Source organism: Coenobita brevimanus, chromosome 71 (assembly GCF_032717465.1).
Source record: "Coenobita brevimanus isolate Jiangsu-jjx chromosome 71, ASM3271746v2, whole genome shotgun sequence".
Lineage (NCBI taxonomy): Eukaryota > Metazoa > Arthropoda > Malacostraca > Decapoda > Coenobitidae > Coenobita > Coenobita brevimanus.
In genome coordinates, this window is record NC_137024.1 from 53,291,695 (window position 1) to 53,309,800 (window position 18,106).

An 18,106-nucleotide genomic window follows, 5' to 3' on the forward strand; every position below is an offset into this window, starting at 1 on the left:
ACATTTACTTCATTGTTCTGTCAATTGATCACATACCAAACTGTCATATACCAAGTTGTGACTGTACTAGGTGGGGTGAGTGTACACTTGCGTGGTCTGACAATGTACCTTGGTTTGGGAAGGATGGCTTCGGACTGGGGATGATTTTTGCTATTTTCTTACACACACACACACACACACACACACACACACACACACACACGCACGGAAGCACACACGGTGGGCCGGGTCAAGGTTTATCTTTCTGCACAAAGCATATTTAGTGCTAATTGAGAGTCTACTGTATACTGTACTGCATAATATGCAAAATAGTCCTACTATTCATACTGTACTGTACTGTGTTTTCAGGATTTGTGTTATGTTTTAGCCAATCTGTGTTTGCAAATGTTGCAACAGTAATACTGGTACACTATGACTTTTCCACCATTCTTGATTCCGGAGCTTTGGTTGATTATCCGTTTTGCCAGTCAAGTTGAGGTCACATGATAATAATAATACATTACAGATCTGACATGCAAATTTCATTGAAATACCTTGAACTCCTAGAAACTTAAATTAACCCATGAAGTGCAGCATTGGGGATTGTGGCTGTTCCTCTGGTGTGAAAGAAAAAAAGAAAAATTATTGTCATCAAAAGCCACTTACAGCATACTTCCACAATATGAAAGAAAACTTGTTGAAGTATGGATATGTCTGATGTAAACTAGTGTCTTATATTTTAGTCAGTACAGTATGCGCTTTAAATCCGGGGTTTTGTCCAGTGTAAAAAAAAAAAAAAAAAAAAAAACTGTCCCGTAGTTTCTAGCATGATGAAATACAAGAGCATATTTTAAAGTGTAAGTACAGTATGCCAGTGTTTAGGTCACTGTCTACAGTAGTCCAGTCACAGCAATGTTCATGAGTCATATTGCAGGGGAGACTGCATCAGATGCAGTATAAGTAGAGGTAAGGAAAGTAACTGAAAAAAGCTCCAAATACTGTGATTTCTTTCTTAGAAGCAATAGCTAAGGAAGCCAAGAATCATGCAGAATTGAGAGATCACAACCAGTAACTGCAGTGTAAATAATTAAGTGATGGCATGTCACATATAATGCCATCTATAGCTGCCTAGTGAACAAGTGTGGATGTTGCAGAATTCCAGGTGTCTTCTCAAAATTTTAGCCAGATTAAACAAGGTGCAGGAATATCAGTGGTGTACCTGTATTGTTGGTAGAAAAGTTGCATTTGTTAGTATCTTTATTTTTCACACACACAGGATGAAAGCTCTGGTAAGACAAAGGCAACCAAATTTTTAGCCTTGGACAAATGCTTGCCAAGGAGAGAATTCCTTCAGATACTTGAGATGGAGAGTAGTAAGGATGGTAGTGGCCAGCCTGTGGAACTAAGCTATGATGCAGAATGGCTTACCATCCTCCGCCTCACCAACCACCTCCTCTCAGTCACACCCAACACTGTCTACATGCCTGGTCATGGCAGTTTAGAAAGGTATTTTCATAGATTATTCATGTTGCATTAGCCACACGCTTTTTAATGTCATCAGGAAAAAGTCTGATTTGTATTTTAACTGTTAGACTTCCTACTTTATAATTGTTTGAGTGCATAACTGAGGAGCTACTATATATTATATAATATTTATGATAGGAAGATCAAAGTTACAGATGTTTGTAAGGAAAAGGTTGATATTATCTTCATTACAGTGCTTCCTCTTAGCACTCCCCCCCCCCCCAGTCTCTGTAACCCGGGATGTCATGAATGAAATAACTTAAGGATATTTTAACTTTTTTTTTTTTTTTTATACTGTTGCATATGCTCCTTTCCCCCCCCCCCCCAATATTGTACAGTTCAGTTATTCTATTTTTGTATGATACCTGTATAGTTTTCCTCTTAAAATTTTACCCCTCAGCTTAAAACTTTCTTGCCTTAAAGAATAATCTGCTGTACTGTATTGACCAAATGACATTTCTTTTTAGGTATCAGTTCACACCCACTCAGGAAGAAATTGAGGAAACAGTACAGTTAATGAATAGTGACTTGAAAATCCCAACCAACTTTATGGCCACTGCTGAGTCGTACAATGAAAACAGAGGGAAACCAAGGATGGAGACAGTTCAAATGCCTCCCCCACGCCTCAACCCACAGACTACCTTGTTATGTGAGCTGCTTAGCATTGATGACCCAATGGCACTACTTCTGGGACACAAGAGGAAGTCCTTGTCTCCAAAAGCTGAGCGATTTCCCATACGTGTTAATGACTCTGAACTAAACATAACCCTAGACACATCGAAGTTATCTCACACTCCAGACGAGGTATGTATGATAATTGAATCTTATAGTAAATATATATGATAGGGTAGATAGCTTGATATCTGCATTTTAGGTGAATCTTAAATTGGCTAACCAGTGGTTACAAGAGCATGATTTTCACTGAATACGAGGTCTGTCCAAAAAGAATCCGAACTCTGAAAAAGCACACCAACTAGCTGGCACAACGTGATGGTGATGGGATTGCTGTGTTGTGGCAACTTTGAGCTTTAGTCTGACACTAGCCATATAATGCCACGTCACTTCTACATGTGCCCGAGTGAATGTGTGTTTAGTGCACTTGGTGAATTTTCTTTTATCTCCTCTGTCGTCTGAAATCGGTGACCTTTCAGAGTGGATTTCAATTTGTGTGGGGGGGGGGGGACTCATGGGCCAAATCCGGAGAGTAGGGCAGCTAAGGGACGATAGTCATCTTGTGCTTCACCAAAAAGTCATGGATAAGGAACAGTGCTTGAACAGATGTGTTGTCGTGGTGAAGCATCCAGGTTTTATTTATCCACACCTCAGGCCTGTTCCTTCTCACTGCCTCCCATAAATGCATCAAGATGTTGAAGTAAAACTCACTATTGACGTCTGACCATGTGGAACAGACTCATGATGAATGACACCCTTCCAGTTAAAAAAAAAAAAAATGATCAACATCACCTTCACATCTGAGTAGCTCATGCTTTTTTGGTTGTGATGATGTTCCAGCCCACTTCGATGACTGCCTTTTGTGTTTCGTCATCATAGCTGTATACTCATGTTTCATCATCTGTTATGAAATTTTTGAGCAAGTTTTCATCATCGTTCGGACAGTCAAAGAGCTCCTCACTGACTGTTCCCTGTTTGCTCATCTATCAACAGATGCAGCACAAATTTTGCGGCAACATGATGCATCTTCAGTTTTTTGGTTAAAATCATGTGGCATGAACATTTACAGATGCCTACTTCTTCGGAAACCATGCAGACAGTCAGGTGATGATTTTCATGGATCGCAGCATGCACTTTCTTGATGTGATCGTTGTCTCTTGACGTGGAAGGCCGTCTAGTTTTGGGATTGTCTTTGGTGGATGTTCTTCCTGTGTTGAACTGCTAGAACTGCTTGTGACATTGTGTATGGCCTGAACAATCCTCCCCATAAACCTGTTGCAACATTTGAAAAGTCTCTGTACACTGTAAAAGTTTTTCCCAGTTTGGAGCAGAATTTCATGCAGACACAGTGCTCTTCAGGTTTCTTCATTGTTCAGCTTGCAACAAATAGCTTAGTGCACTAAGCACATGTTCACCCAAGCACATGTACCTCAGTGACTGAGTGACATGGTGTGATGCGGCTAGTGTTGAACTAAAGCTCAGAGTTGCCACATAAATAGTGCTCCCATTGCAATCATACTACAGCAGCTAGTTGGTGTGCTGTTAAACAAATTCAGTTTCTTTTTGGACAATTTTTTTTTTCTTTCTTTCAAGGAAGAAGGAACCAAAGGCTAAAAGTCCGCAACATTGTTCCCTCCAAGAAAAAATAAAAACAAGATAATTGAGAGCCAAATTCAAAATCCATTTACTTCAAGATGCCTGGACTTACTGAGTTTAAAAGACTGGAGGCCATAGGCAGCAGGAAGAAACAGACACAGGAAGACAGCTTGAGAGTTTACCTGTTGCATACATGAAGGAGTAGGAGTAATGGTTAACTCTTGCATTAGAAAGTTGGACAGAAAAGTGATGAGAATCAGCTTCTAGACAGGTGCTATGCACCTACTGTAATGGTGGAGGGATCCATGCAGACAGTTCAGAGGAGCAGTGACCACTGAAGTAGCGATAGAAATAGATGAAGTTTTACTGAAACTGTGTCCATTGAATGGTGCTGGTGAACATTTTCTGTAAAACAAGAGCAGTTTCAGGCCCACATTGATATATATTTTGCTCTTAATAGTACCAAACAGTTTTTCCAATGGAAGGACTCTCATAACAACTACCGTACAAGGTTAATCCATCATTGTATCTGACTCATTGCTCCCTTGGAACCACCTGACAGAGGATGACCTTGACAGAACTTTTTCCAGGATACTATGTTCTCACATGCCTCTTTTAGTCACTCAATCATTCTCTTTTTTCTTTCTTACCAGTTTACTGTTCCGCTTATTTAATGAGTAGTCAATACTCTGCTAGTGCGGGTCTGCCATGCACAGACCCGTTTTACATGGTACCATAAATTTTTACCCTAATCCATTATGCTTGTATTGTTGACATACCATGCACTGCTGGAGCTCAGCTGGAAATTCTTTGAGATCTTTGTAACCTTCAGATTTTTAGTACCGGGTAATTTTATCCCCATTTTTTTGCTAGTTTTTGTCATTTTTCTCAAGAGATTTGTGACTGTTTTCTACCTGTATTCAAGCAGTAAAACAGTAAACCAACAAAATGTAAGAAAAAAAAATCCTGTAAGATAACAGTAAAAGCACCTACATGTGACAGATAAATGAGAGAGAGAGAGAGAGAGAGAGACAGGGAGGAAGCCTTTTTGGTTGTGACAACAGGTTTCACCCCAAGCCAATACTGTATTTGTTTTCATAAGTCTTTCAGATACCAATGTGTTTTGTTTGTTTTACCTTTGAATGGTAAAGTATATCTCTAAAAAGCGTATCAGCACGTTTGAACCTGCACAGAGGGAATTAAGGATCAGACTGAAGATGAGATTAACACATTACCTCTATATAATGGGTTCCCGAGGGTTTCCACATGTGGATCCATATACACAGAACCTTAGGTTAACACTTTAGGCTTACAACTTGAGGGATGAGTTTACCTGTACTACTTGTGGTTGTCCTCTTCCAACATTACCCATAGTCTTTATTTCAAATTCTTTCTCTGGTACCCAGTCTTTGTGAAGTAGTAGTTTTCATCTGAAGTGTGAACCTGGTGGACTCCAGAATGAAGTTGCCCATCTGCAGATCACCATCCTCCATTTAGGGGTTAGGGATGGGACTGAGGGGTGTTTGTATAACCAGGCAGCCATGCTGCTGTGTAAAGGTTCCCCTTACCAGCACGCCCTGTCTGTGTGTATTCTGCAAATGCAATATGTTTATTTCACCTCATCTTATTTTTGTTTATCAGTTCAATAATTTTCCCTATGTGTCAGTAAGTGGGTTGGCAGAGGGTTAGTGCCCCTCCCTGTAAAACAACTAATTCAAAGATGAACGGTCACCTCTCATGGGATTATGGCATCTGGTTGTAGATGGATAGAATTCATTCATCCTACATCTCACTCCTATTGCTTTTTCTTCCATTGAAAAACCCTCATAAATGTCAGTTACCTAGACCACCCGTCCTGTGTACGTCTGTAACTGTGCTGGTCATTTCTACATCGTGCACCAGTAACCTTTAGACCTCTCTGTCACACGTTGCCCATGTTTCTGTTGTAAATAAAAGTGTAGGCATTAGCATCTTTTTTGTGCTGAGCCCTCTCTACTTCCATATTAACTATCCTACCCTTCAGGATTCTCTCTCTCTCTCTCTCTCTTTCATGCCATTCTCCTCTGGTGTGATCTATAACGTGTGTTTTTGCAGCATAACTCTTTTTTTTTTTTTTTTTTTTTTTTTTTTTTTTAAGGGTCAACCCTTGCAGACCTCATATGAGGCACAGTGAAGGTTTGCATGGGTCTAGCTGCAAGCCTCATATGAGGTACAATTTAAACTGGTCATAAAACAGTGACTCAGGGGAGGTAAATTACCTTACAAAGAAACAGCCCAGCAGGGGATAAACCTTGTCCATTGTAATTTCTTGAAAGGACTTTTTGTAGCAAAATAATTGAAATAATTATTCCTGATAATTGTCTTCATATTCCAGTTTTACATCAGGCATTGATATTTCTTAAATATCTCCATTTAATATTCAAGAATATTGTGACCTTGCAGGTGGATGTGAGTGATGATGACAACACAGACTTCATCATGGAAATGAAACTGAGCGAGGACTCCCCCACCAAGCCAGAGGGATCATTTGAGTTTATTCTGAGTCCTATCAGGAGAAACAGTTCCTCGAGTTCAGAAAGCTCCCAAATTCAACCTGTTGCCAGCTCACCAGTGTAAGTTCTTGTTTGTGTATTTATTTATCCCTGTAATTTAATTATTGAAATAATTTTAGATGAACCTTGAGAAATCTTACAGCCACAGTGGGGTAAGGAAGTCTGTGGACAGTTGAGTTGAGAAGAGTGTAATTAAATGGTATGGTCATATTTAGGGATAGATGTAAATGACAATGGTAAAAGGGGTATATGTGAGTGAGTTTGAAGGTTCGAGGAGGCATAGAAGACCAAGAAGGTAGATACGTATGGTAAATGAGTAAAAGAGAAAAAGAGGTATGGAGGTTTATGAGGTTAGGGACTGGCAAGGGATCACATTGGTTGAATGAATTTTATATGGAATGCACGACAAGGGTTTGGCAGCCTTTTTTTAATTTGATATGCTTTGGAGTGACTTTTTTTTTTTTTTTTCATTTTTTTTTTTTTTAATAAGAACAGAGGAAGGAAAAACAAATGAATTAAAAAAAAAAAAAAAATCCATTCACCAGATTACTGGTGTCCTCTGTTACTGATAGGTAATCATGGAGTGCCCTGGTGTGGAAAGGTGTTCCTTCGAAGTAGAATCAGGAATGTGAGTGCGTGAATGGTGGGTGAATGAGTGTGGGACCCATTTTTTGGACTTGTCCTTCCATCTTCTTCTGTCTTTCTTTCCTTCATTCTTTACTCGTCCTTCTGCTTACGGGTGACTGTACACTCCCTCTCCTGTCTTTCGTTCCTTCATTCTTTCCTCTTCCTTCTGCCTGTGGGTGACTCTACACTGAGTGACAAGCCAAATGGTTTCCCGTACACCAGGAAACCATTTCCTACGCTGGTTGGTAACCATATAACCAGATTTTGGCTCGTGGTGGTTTAGTGGGTAATTACGGCACTCCAGTCGGATTGGGCCGGTGAAGGTTTATATCCAAGGGGTGGTTGGGGTTTATTGCTCATGTAATGCCACTCAGGGATGAATGAGGCTAGTCACTCTCATCTTGAATGTCAGGACCATCTTGCCTAGCCCCGGGCTCTTACGCTCCTTATGGGGCAACGTAGGATTGGATGATAGATGGATGGATGGTTAATTACTTCTTTCACGCTTATATTGTGTCTTTTTCCTTGCTTTCTGGACCTATCCTCACTCCACCTGTGGAAGGGAAAAGAGGCAGGATGTTGATGGTGATGGTGCCTCAGTCAATGTTTTCAGCAATATGTTGTGCAGTCCAGTCTCGTTATAATCCCTTATTCCAGCCCAGCCCAGCCCATTTACCTAGTATGATTCAAAACCCAGACACTCACTGGAGGTTGTTCTCTCATTCTTCTTTCCCACTGATTTGCATCCATTTGGTCATTCACCATTACCCATGGATTTTTTTTGATAGTACGTTACAGTATATCCATTTCCGAGTTTCATTTGTTTATTTACTCCAGGTGACCGCATATGTTTGCCTGACATTACTTAGCCTATTTGTAAGTGCTCACTGAGAAGTCCAAGACATGAGTATTGCATGAGAGTTTCACAGTTTAAGTATGAGCAGATTAATCATTAAAATTTGTGTATGCATACAAAGAGTGTTTTGTTAAAACTTAGGATGTTGCAAAGATGTCATCATCATTATTATCATTCATTCCAGTTCTGCCCCATCAGGAATGTAGGGGGTCTGTAGCTAGGCTGCTCCATCTAGACATATAAGGAGTGGTCGGTTGCATTCTGGTGTGATATTATATGGGTAAGAAACCCCATTCACCCCCTGTTTATCCCTATAGGCCATGTCCATATACAGCACCTTAAATCACTAAATAACAAGGCATATAAATATATATATATATATAGTTGGTAGGGGCATTCACCATCCACTCACTTGATATATTATTGCTCTCAGGTGCCTGCCCTTTCCTCTCTTCCTTCCTTCTTTCCATCCTTCCCTATCTGTCTTTCTTTCCTTCATTCTTACCTCGTCCTTCTGCCTATAGGTGACTGTACACTGAGTGACAAGCCAAATGGTTTCCTGTACACCAGGAAACCATTTACTACACTGGGTGGTAGCCCAGTAGTACTTGGGGTAAATGTGAGAGAGGATCTCTGGAAAAGGGCATGCAGTATAAATAAGCTGAGAAATGTGTGAAAACTATACTAAAGAGAGAGAAATAAAATGCGTATTGTACTGTATAATGACTTTCGGTTGTGGTACGTAGGGGCACGCACCGTCCACTTACTCAGTGTGGTGATACCTTCACTTGGCGCTTCACTGAGGGACAAACCAAATGGTTTCCTGTCCTTCAAGAAACCATTGAGTACATTGATTGGTAACCGTATAGCCAGCATATATCAGCCTGATGGTCTAGTGAGTTACGATGCTCCTTCTGGATGCGGCTTATGAGGGTCTAGGTCAAAAGGATGCATGGGGTTTGTTGCATACTAAATGTTGCTCAGAGGCAACTAGCTGGCCACTTTTGCTTTTATTGTCTTGACAGTTATTTATCTCTGGGCAATACAGGATTGGATGATGGCTGGGTTCATGGAAGAAAATTAATGTAAATGACTGAAAGTTGTTTTTTGGTGTAAAAATGAATGTGGAAGGAAAGTTTGAAAATGTTAGGGATGAGAAGAGGAGATCACTAGAGAGAGAGAGAGAGAGAGGGAGAGAGAGAGAATATAATGAGTGAAAATGATGAGTGAGTGATGAGAGAACAGTTGATAGATTATTGGATTTGATGGTGCACAGAAAAGGAATGTAGTAGCTGAGACTGAGACAGTGGCAGATGAGGTGCATGCTGTGGAGAGGCTGAAGAATGGGAAGGTAGCCAGTGTAGATAAGGTGTATGCGGAGAAAATGAAATGTAGTAGAGTGTTACATGAGATATACTATGAGAAATCTGTCAGAAGGCTTGGATTAGTGGGGTGGAAGAATGCTGTGATTTTGCCTCTATGCTAAAGTGAAGAAGAGTGAAGTGAGGTAAAAAATCATTGTGGGATAAGTCTGTTGGGTAAATGTAAAAAGGCATATTAGAGAATATGCCTTTAAGTAGTGTTCCCATGCATCCTGGAAAGTCCTTGAAATAATGAAATAATAGTTCTGTCCTGGAAAGTCCTGGAAAACTTGATTTTTTTTATGTCCTGGAAATTTTAAATTCAAAGCTGAAGGTGCTGGAAAAGTCCTGCAATCTCTTGAACGTATATCATCAGTTTCAAAATTATGTAAGATGTGTAGCTACATATTCTGTTTTTCACTGATTTATTTATGTTGGTATAGTAATTAATGTAGGTTGTGTATAGTTTGCATAGTAATATTCTGATTTAGTCTGCCATTCAAATTCACCTCTTCCATTTTCTGTAGAGTAGGGCTGCTCATCAAAAGTGTAGCATGTGAGCTGCTCCCGATTCATATTTTTTAGTACTGTTACACTCTGCTTAGGGATGTTATATCACAGCAGATGTACGGTAATACAATGGGAATTTATAGTGAACAGAATACATATTGTGGTATCTTATAAAACCATGGTGAAATATGGTTTTATGAATGCTTTCATGTAGACACACACATAAATAATGAAGCACAAACTTACAAGTAGGTTGCTTACTGGCACATATATAAGCATGCTTGCACCCTTAGATCGGACTATATGAGCTCTCAGCTCCCTTCCGGGAGGGTAAAAGCTGACGATCACGACCATCAAGTGATCCTGACCGACCCGGTGAATTACACACACACACACACACACACACACACACTCTTGTCAGCTAGGGGCCTCATAGGCCTTCATACAGACACACAGACTCAACTTACATGAATGTTTTCAGACAGATACGCAGAAAAGTCGGGCAAATTATTAACTTATAAAATCATAACAGTGTTAATATTCGTCATACCGAGGTAATTTATACATCAAAATGATGTTTTTTTGCAAGGCCTTTCAAACAGGTTGGGTTTTATTTGAAGTATTGTATGTGTTTTTATTATACTTTGTGTGGGTAGAACTTGAGGGTATGTGGGGATGACACCATCCTCATTTGTCAAAATAGGTTTACTTTTGATGGAGGTAATCTGTTCTTCATCTGGGCAGATTTAAAGTGTAGACATGATCCTTTGTCTTCAGAAGGATGTAGAATCATCATGGAATACAGGTTATTTTTCCTGGAAAAGTCCTGGAAAACTCCTTGAATTCTTTGATCAGATCTGCGTGAGAGCCCTGTTTTAAGAGTACAGTATTAGGTAATGTATGGAAAATTTTTACATCAGTGCAGACAGTGGAGAAAACATGTAGAAGGGTCATTGATATGGCTTGAAGCTAGAACAAGTGTGTGGCTTGGTGAAATGGGAGAGGCTGTGGAATGTGTATATGTTTGGTATGGATGAAAACTTCTGAGTGCTGTAACGTGTTTTTGTGATGACAGTGAAGCTTATATCAGAGTAAATGGTTGTGTAACTGAGTGGTGTAGCAAATATCAGTATCATCAAAATGTACCTTTTGCTCCTAAGCATGTTTGGTAACTTTTGCACCAGTTGGGTTCCATATAGCCATACAAAATGATAATGTTCTGTGCTGTGCTGTTAGTAGTAATGACCATTTGTTGTGCAGGCACTCTGTTGAGCCACGGACAGGACTGGTGTTATCACAACCAAAGGCCTCTGGTTCAGGCATTGGTCTGAGCCCTTCCCTCTGTGACTCCTCTTCTGCCTCATCTTCCCTCAGTGAGAGTGAGGGAAGTCCTCATAGGAGCCCGCAGACAAAGCGCACCTGTGATGACCAGGAAACACCTCAGCCCCAGTTTGATACCTCTTCCTCATCTATTAGAGAGGTGACTTCCAATAAGTCAATGAAGAAATTCAAAAGGCGGAACCAATCTATTTATTCATCAACAGAAGAAGATGCATAGTAGTTGGGGAAATAGGTATAATGAAGTTGTTAGAAGACAATTTTATGAGACCATTTAGGTTGATTTATTAGGCATTTTCTTTGTACTGAGTTAATGACACGCAGGCGTGTTGGCACGTTATCTTATTAACTTGACACAGAAATCGGTCCTGGTATGTGTGATGAGTGCAGTTTGTAAGAGTTATGTAAGGATGCTGATTTTTAAAGAATTATTAATGAACTTTTGAACTGGTAATATTGTTGAGAACTATAGCCGTGTTACTGGTTTGCGGTATTTTAAATATGTAAATGCCCTTAATATTGGTGAAAAATTTAGGAAAGATGAATATATAGTACTTCTGGTGATTTATCCAATATTTAAGGTACAAAATGGGAAAGTTATATTTTACTGCAGTGGGACTGAACAGTTAATAGGGCTTTATAAAGAAGAGTATAATTATCTATTTTTATAAAGATATAGTTGAATGTATGCTTTTAGAAAGCATTGAGTATATGGAGACCTGCCCATTAGACTGGAAGTCATTTTGATGCTTATGTTGATCTCAGCAATAAGTTACAGAGCATTATAGCCTGTAACAGAACCTTGGAATGTGATTCAGTTGTTTTTCTTGTCTGATTTAGCCGTCTTGCATTATAACTTAATAACATTAGGAAGGTCACAAATATTGCTAGTAGAACTTCCCATACCAGCCACTCTATTTTAAGTTTCAAAGAGTACAAAAAAATGGGAAGTGAATGATGAAACATTATACCCTGTGTTTTGTTTAAATTTGTGTGAATATTGGTTTATGCTCTGTATATAAGGTTGTGTGAACCTGTGCCGTCTGACACTAGCCTTGAGAGAACTACATTTGTATGGCATTGTTGTTGCCTTTTGGCCTGAATTGCAGTCTTTCTGTCTACTCTTTGCAACTTTTCAGTTCCATGTTGTTGTTCTTTATAATTTGTTCAGATGAGTGTGGTACTAGGTTCATGAAGTGTACTGAATGTGATTGTGAAATGTATTTGTGTATGTATATAAATTTTTCATAAATATTGTATTAAAAATACTTGTGTATGTCTGAAAATAGTATAGGGAGAAGAGGCATGTATACTGATGGGAGGGGTGATGTTTTCATCATACTTGTTCCACTAACAGCATTTGTTCTACAGTACAGTACTTCCGCGAGAAAGTATTTCACTTAAGTTGTGTTTTGACTGATGAGCATATGTCAGTTTATATATGCCACATTTTGTGAAAAAAAAAAACAAGTATAATGAGAATGCTTTTCAGTTAAATGATGGCTCTTTCTCAGTCTTTGTGCCATGTTCTGTGAAAGGAAGAAGTTTTGTGCAGTGCTTTCCAGTCAGATGGTTTATTTACTGGAGAACACCTTTCATTTTGCTTGCTGGTGTTGGTGAGAGCAGGGGAGACACTGAGGTTAAATATTGTTTTGATTGAAAAACATCGTTCATTTTGTGTGTCAGTAGTTGTGAAGGCAAGGGAGAGGTATACTTTTCAGTTATGTGGTTTATTGTTTGAAGAACGTCTTTCATTTTGTGTGTCTGTATTTGTGAAGGTAAGGGAGACGTATGCTTTTCAGTTAAATGATTTATTGATTGAAAGTCATCTTTCACTTTGTGTGTCATTGTTTGTGAAGGCATATAAGAAGTTTAGTGATGTTGAAAGTACTGTATAAATGTATTGACAATTGTAAGACTGAGATTCATTATGTGACCTTGGTTGCTTACTGTGTATGTAGACAGAGTAGTTGGAAAGACAAGTCAAGAGTGAATGGAGTGGAATTGAGTTATTTTAGGGAAGCATGTGGAGTGATGTAGAGAGACAAACAGACAAATAAGGAAGTGAAAGAGCATTGTGGTATTGGTATAGATGTGTTGAAAAGCATTAGGAAAAGTACCTGGGAATTATTTGACCAGGTGGATTGTTGTTGCTTAACCTAAGTCTGTTTGGCCTAGTAAACCCATCGACCATGGGTAAGCAACTGCGTCTTTGGGTCCATGTTGCAGCTTTAGTACAGTATATACACTGTATGGGGAACCAGTTCCCCCTTGTGGTAGAGAACACCTTCCCAGAGTTGGACTAGGGTCATTCCTCATGGCAAGGTACAGGGAAATATGAGAAAGTTTGGCTTTGGGTGGATGCCACAGCTACTTCACTTCACCCAGGGTACACTTTACCCACGGTACAAAGTGCCACTGCGTGTAGGCAGCTCAGCAATGCCTGCCCATATGGAGAAAATGAAGAATAAGAGACTGACTATGAAGGTATATGTGAATGAGGTATAGGGTGAGGAAGGGAAGCTGGAAACCAACGGTGTGGTGGAGAGGTATATATTTGAGCAGGGTATGAGTTGGAGAGAGGGCAGCCTGATGGCAGAGGTCAGAATGACATGGAAATTATTTGTTTGTGGCCATCCCTTCCAGGATAAAGGTGTCCGGCTGTAGATGGTTAGATTAGTAGAGGAGTGAGTGATGACAGCCAGCATAGGGAATTAAATTATAATTAGAAGGCAACATAGGAAGTATTAACTTGTTTATATGCTGATGATGAACTTTTGTAAGCAGAAAAAGAGTGAGTGAGCAAGGTGGTGATATAGTTGGGAAAAGTATGCATGAGAAGAAAATATAAAAGCTTGCAATTGCAAATAAAAGCAAAACAATATTGTTTGAAAGGATACTTTACACCAACATATACTTGGTGTAGTGCTTCCATCTAGTGACTACACTACTGCAGGTTTGTCACCTGTGTAGAGTAACTAGTTCTCATAGCCCAGGAAGCCATTTATTATGTTTGATGGTAATTATTTAACCACATTGGTGACTGGTGGTGTAGTGGATCAAGGTGTTGTAAGCATTTTGGGTTTACATCCAAAGAATGGTGTGGGCTTAGTCCTCACCTGCCACTACTTATAGGAAAAGTGACTGTTCATTCTCACCTTAGGTGTCCAGACTAAGTAGTATAGCACTTAGCATCTATGCTCTTGATGGAAAAATAAAATACTGGATGAAAAACAGTGAGACAGAAAGAGCACAATATAATACATTAAACTTCAGCGTACTGTGAACTTAAAGCAGAATGAACTGCAGAGCGCAAATGAGAGGTGAAGTGCTTAATGAGATTGACAGATTTAGAAGTCAGATTTATGTTATGTAAATAAGTGATCAGACTTGTTAAATGAATTATGTACAGAGGAGTGCATTACCAGGGTTAGCACCCCCAATTTTAACTTGATAATTGTCAGGTTGGCTGTCTCAGCTGTGGTGAAGCACACGTGTGAAAGGTTATGCTGTGAGATGGAGTCATGATTCAGGGGGCTTGTATGGGGAGTGAGTGTGTGGCCCATTTCCTTGGGCATATAGTTGACTAGTTCTCCCTCTTTCATGTTTATTTCTTCTTGCTTTTTGGCCCTGCCTTACCCCATCTTTGGATGGAAAGAAGACGTTGGGATGTTGATGATGATGATGGTGATGGTAAACTGGAGTGTGAGATATAAGAGGGATCACTTCAGAGGAGAAGAGGAATCAGGAAACATTACAGTGTTCTGAAAGGTAGGTTGGTCAGCATGGAGGTGAAAAGAATCCTGCAAGAGAGAGTGCTGTTTCTGATTTATATGGTAGTGAAACTAGAGAAATTTCAAGCTTATAATCATGAGAAAAGGCCTTTGTCAAGACAAGTGTGGGCATAAGCAAGATAGATGGTACAGACAAAGTAACAGACACGTTTGAAATAGATCAGTTAAAGATGTGATATGCGGTATTTCTGAATGGATAAAGAGAATTATGCTGAAACACTTGATAATTACACTGGACTAAAATGGCATGAATTTAGGTTTTGGAGAGTAAGACTGAACGTGCTCATGGTAAAGGGAGACAGTATATTTTTTGCAAGAAAAGAGTAGAACAGTAAACTGGTGATACAGAAGTAAGAGGAGGAAGTGAGAGAAGCACTTGAGGATAATGTAGCATAGAGGGGTAAAGTGTCAGAGGGTGATGATGGTAAACAAAAACACTTTGAGATGGTGCAGACATATCCAGGGAATGCACATAGGTAGGGTTCCAGTCTGCATGCTGGTTTAGAATTTAGAGGATCTGTGTGGTGTGTATTAAAGCACTAAACATAGTTAAGAGTTTGATGAAAGAGGCGACTCTCGGTGAGATGTGCTGGTGAATTGAGAGGGGTGAATCAATAAGGATAACCACATTAGGGCATCAGTAGAAGATAGGTAAATATGCAAAAGAAATGTCAAGTTGATTCCCTCAGGGAAGGCAGGTGACCAGCACTAGGTAAACTTTGTTATGAAGCAGAGTTGCAGGTCTGGGGCCTGCAAGAGGATTGCATGAAAAGTGTTAGTGTCCATAATAAAGTATTGGTTTGATACTTTCATGCATCGTGAGTTTGAACATTAAGAAATAAGAATAATGGAAATAGGACTGTTGAGGAAGGTGTGTGTTGTGCATATAGTGGATAGGATGAGAAATATGGTGGTTCAAGGAGGTTGTGAAGTAAGAAAGTTTTTTGATGGAGGGGTAGACAGATTGTGCTGTGATGGTGTATGGATGTACTGTATAGAGATAATGGATATACAGGTATATTGGGTGACGAAATGGTTATGAATTTTGTGGTATGTCAAGATGGTGGATGAATATAGTGTTTGAGCGTGTAAAACAATGATACAGTATGTTTTTTGAAGAACTTCTTTGGATGACAATGGATCAGATTGGTTGGATGAAGTAAGTTTCAGTGGTAAATCACATGACGGGTTGAGCATCCATTTTAATTTTTTTGTTTTGTTTAAAAAGCTGCGTGCAAATGGTTATACTTGTGAGGTGGAGCTATAAAAATCTATTTGAGATGTGAGATTGAGTGGTATTAGTCTTGGATCCTCAGGTTCATCAGATATGTTATCTCGATGGACTGCAGATTGAAGCTGCTCTTCTCTGGCAGTCTACCCACCCTCTTTCGTGGGATGGGGAGGGAGTTAAACGACTTTTTCATAACCAGGTAGTTAAAAAAAAAAAAAAAAAAGGCCAGTTGCATTATACCCCCATACAAGGATCTGGTATTTTCAGCATTGTGTGATATTATTGCGCAGTCTCTCTCTCTCTCTCTCTCTCTCTCTCTCTCTCTCTCTCTCAGAATACTTCCCCGGTATCCTTGCTTGTCGTAAGAGGCGACTAAAAGTAGTCATTTTGTTTCCAGTCTTTCCTTCCTGTCCTGTTCTTCCATTCTGTCTACACTCTCTTGTGAATATTTCCTTGTTTCTTTTGGCCTTTATTTTCCCACTCTTCCCATCAGGTTGGACATTCGGTTTCATGGCACGATAGATTAAGGACTTCCAACACAACACGACTTGACGTCAAAACTGCTTCAGCGTCACTATCATTATAATATTAAGATCACCATCTTTCCTTTTCTGTCGTTACCTTTCCCCGCCTGAATGCCATATGGCCATTGTTGCTTGGCGCTAGAATTTTTTTTTTTTCTCTCTCTCGACCCAACCACACATCCTTACGTGGAAAAAAAAAAAAATGATGTTTAAAAAAAAAATGTCAATACTCCTGTCAGACTGGAATACTACCAGGAAATATTAACGTGCAGGTTTCACTGAACCGTACTAAAAAATGAAGTAAAATAATAAAATGGTAACAAACTAAATACAGTAGAAAAAAATACCTAAACTAAGATGATGAGGGACTCTGAGTAAACTTCGAGTCAAATGAGGTCATAAAGCGTAAGCTGGAATGGGATATAAAGTTCTTAATTCTTGGCCAAGTCTTTTTATCCGTGATAATTTTCAAATATTCTTGTGCTCTAAGTTTCCCTGGCTTAGTAAAATTGCCTGACGTGTGCCAAAATATAAAGTTAAATAGACATTTCGTATTTAGCTTGTTGATATCCGTTGTTCGAACTTTCCTTCGCCGAGTTCACTATCGAATCCTCTGAAGTGTCAGCTGGAATAAATGTTGGACTCGACTATGAGTAGGTTAATAGTTACGATATTAATTCTCTTTGGCTCTCAGGATTGATTCTAAACTGCATTGCTTCATCTGGTGTTAGATGGAATAAAATAGAGAACATGCGTGAAAGAGTATCGGCTGAACTTTCCCTCGCCCTGATCCTCATCCAGTTTCGAATCAGACCATGGGAGAATTAATGGTGATTATACTGATACTCAGTTCCTAATACTAATTGTAAGTTAAATTAACTCGTCTGATGCTAGCCTGATTAAAATGAGAGAGAAGAAACGACCATACGAGTTAATACGGCTGTTCGAATCAATGACATTTTTCGAACCCTCCCCCGCTGCATGCATCATCCCACTTCGAACTCTCTGAACCCTTAAAGCCGGTGGGTCAACCCATTTCCCCGACGGCAGCGAGAGGGAGAGGATGTTCGGCAGGAGGGCTGAGGTGAGATGGCTCTAGTTTTTATTAATATTACTTTCATTGTTTGATAATACTTTATGGCTTTTTATTGTAGGATATTTTTAGCTAAGGTGGTTATTATATTCGGATGTTTTGTGGGATACTGAACATACCGGCATTCATTTAGCTGGAAGTGGGGGTGTCCATCACCCATTCAGTAACGTCTGCTGACCATTCGCTTGAAGCAATGCTGGCTTCAGGTAATTCTACACTGATTGCAAGCCAATAACTTCTCGCCCAGAAACCTTTTACTGTGTTGGGTGATAGCCATATAACCTTATGGATGCTTGGTGGTCTGGTGGGTTAATTTTTTTTTTTTTTTTTTTTTTTTTTTTTTTAATGTGTCCGACTTCTGGGCATAAAGTGCTCCAACAGGATGTAATTCATAAGTGCTTACATCCAAGCGATGGTTAGGGTTTATTGCTTACATTCTGGCACACGAG

The 18,106-nt window shown here is 39.5% G+C and overlaps 1 protein-coding gene across 1 annotated transcript in view; it reads left to right on the forward strand.

The window, feature by feature from the left end:
• The window catches only part of ldbr (lariat debranching enzyme), a 34,708-nt gene extending 21,831 nt beyond the window's left edge, over positions 1–12,877 (forward strand). Inside the window, exons 5-8 of the mRNA XM_080277794.1 lie at positions 1,256–1,485; positions 1,971–2,307; positions 6,214–6,383; positions 10,938–12,877. Coding sequence (XP_080133920.1) covers positions 1,256–1,485; positions 1,971–2,307; positions 6,214–6,383; positions 10,938–11,235 — 1,035 coding nt within the window. The 3' untranslated portion in view covers positions 11,236–12,877. The remainder of the gene's footprint in view (positions 1–1,255; positions 1,486–1,970; positions 2,308–6,213; positions 6,384–10,937) is intronic.
• The last annotated feature ends 5,229 nt before the right edge of the window (positions 12,878–18,106 follow it).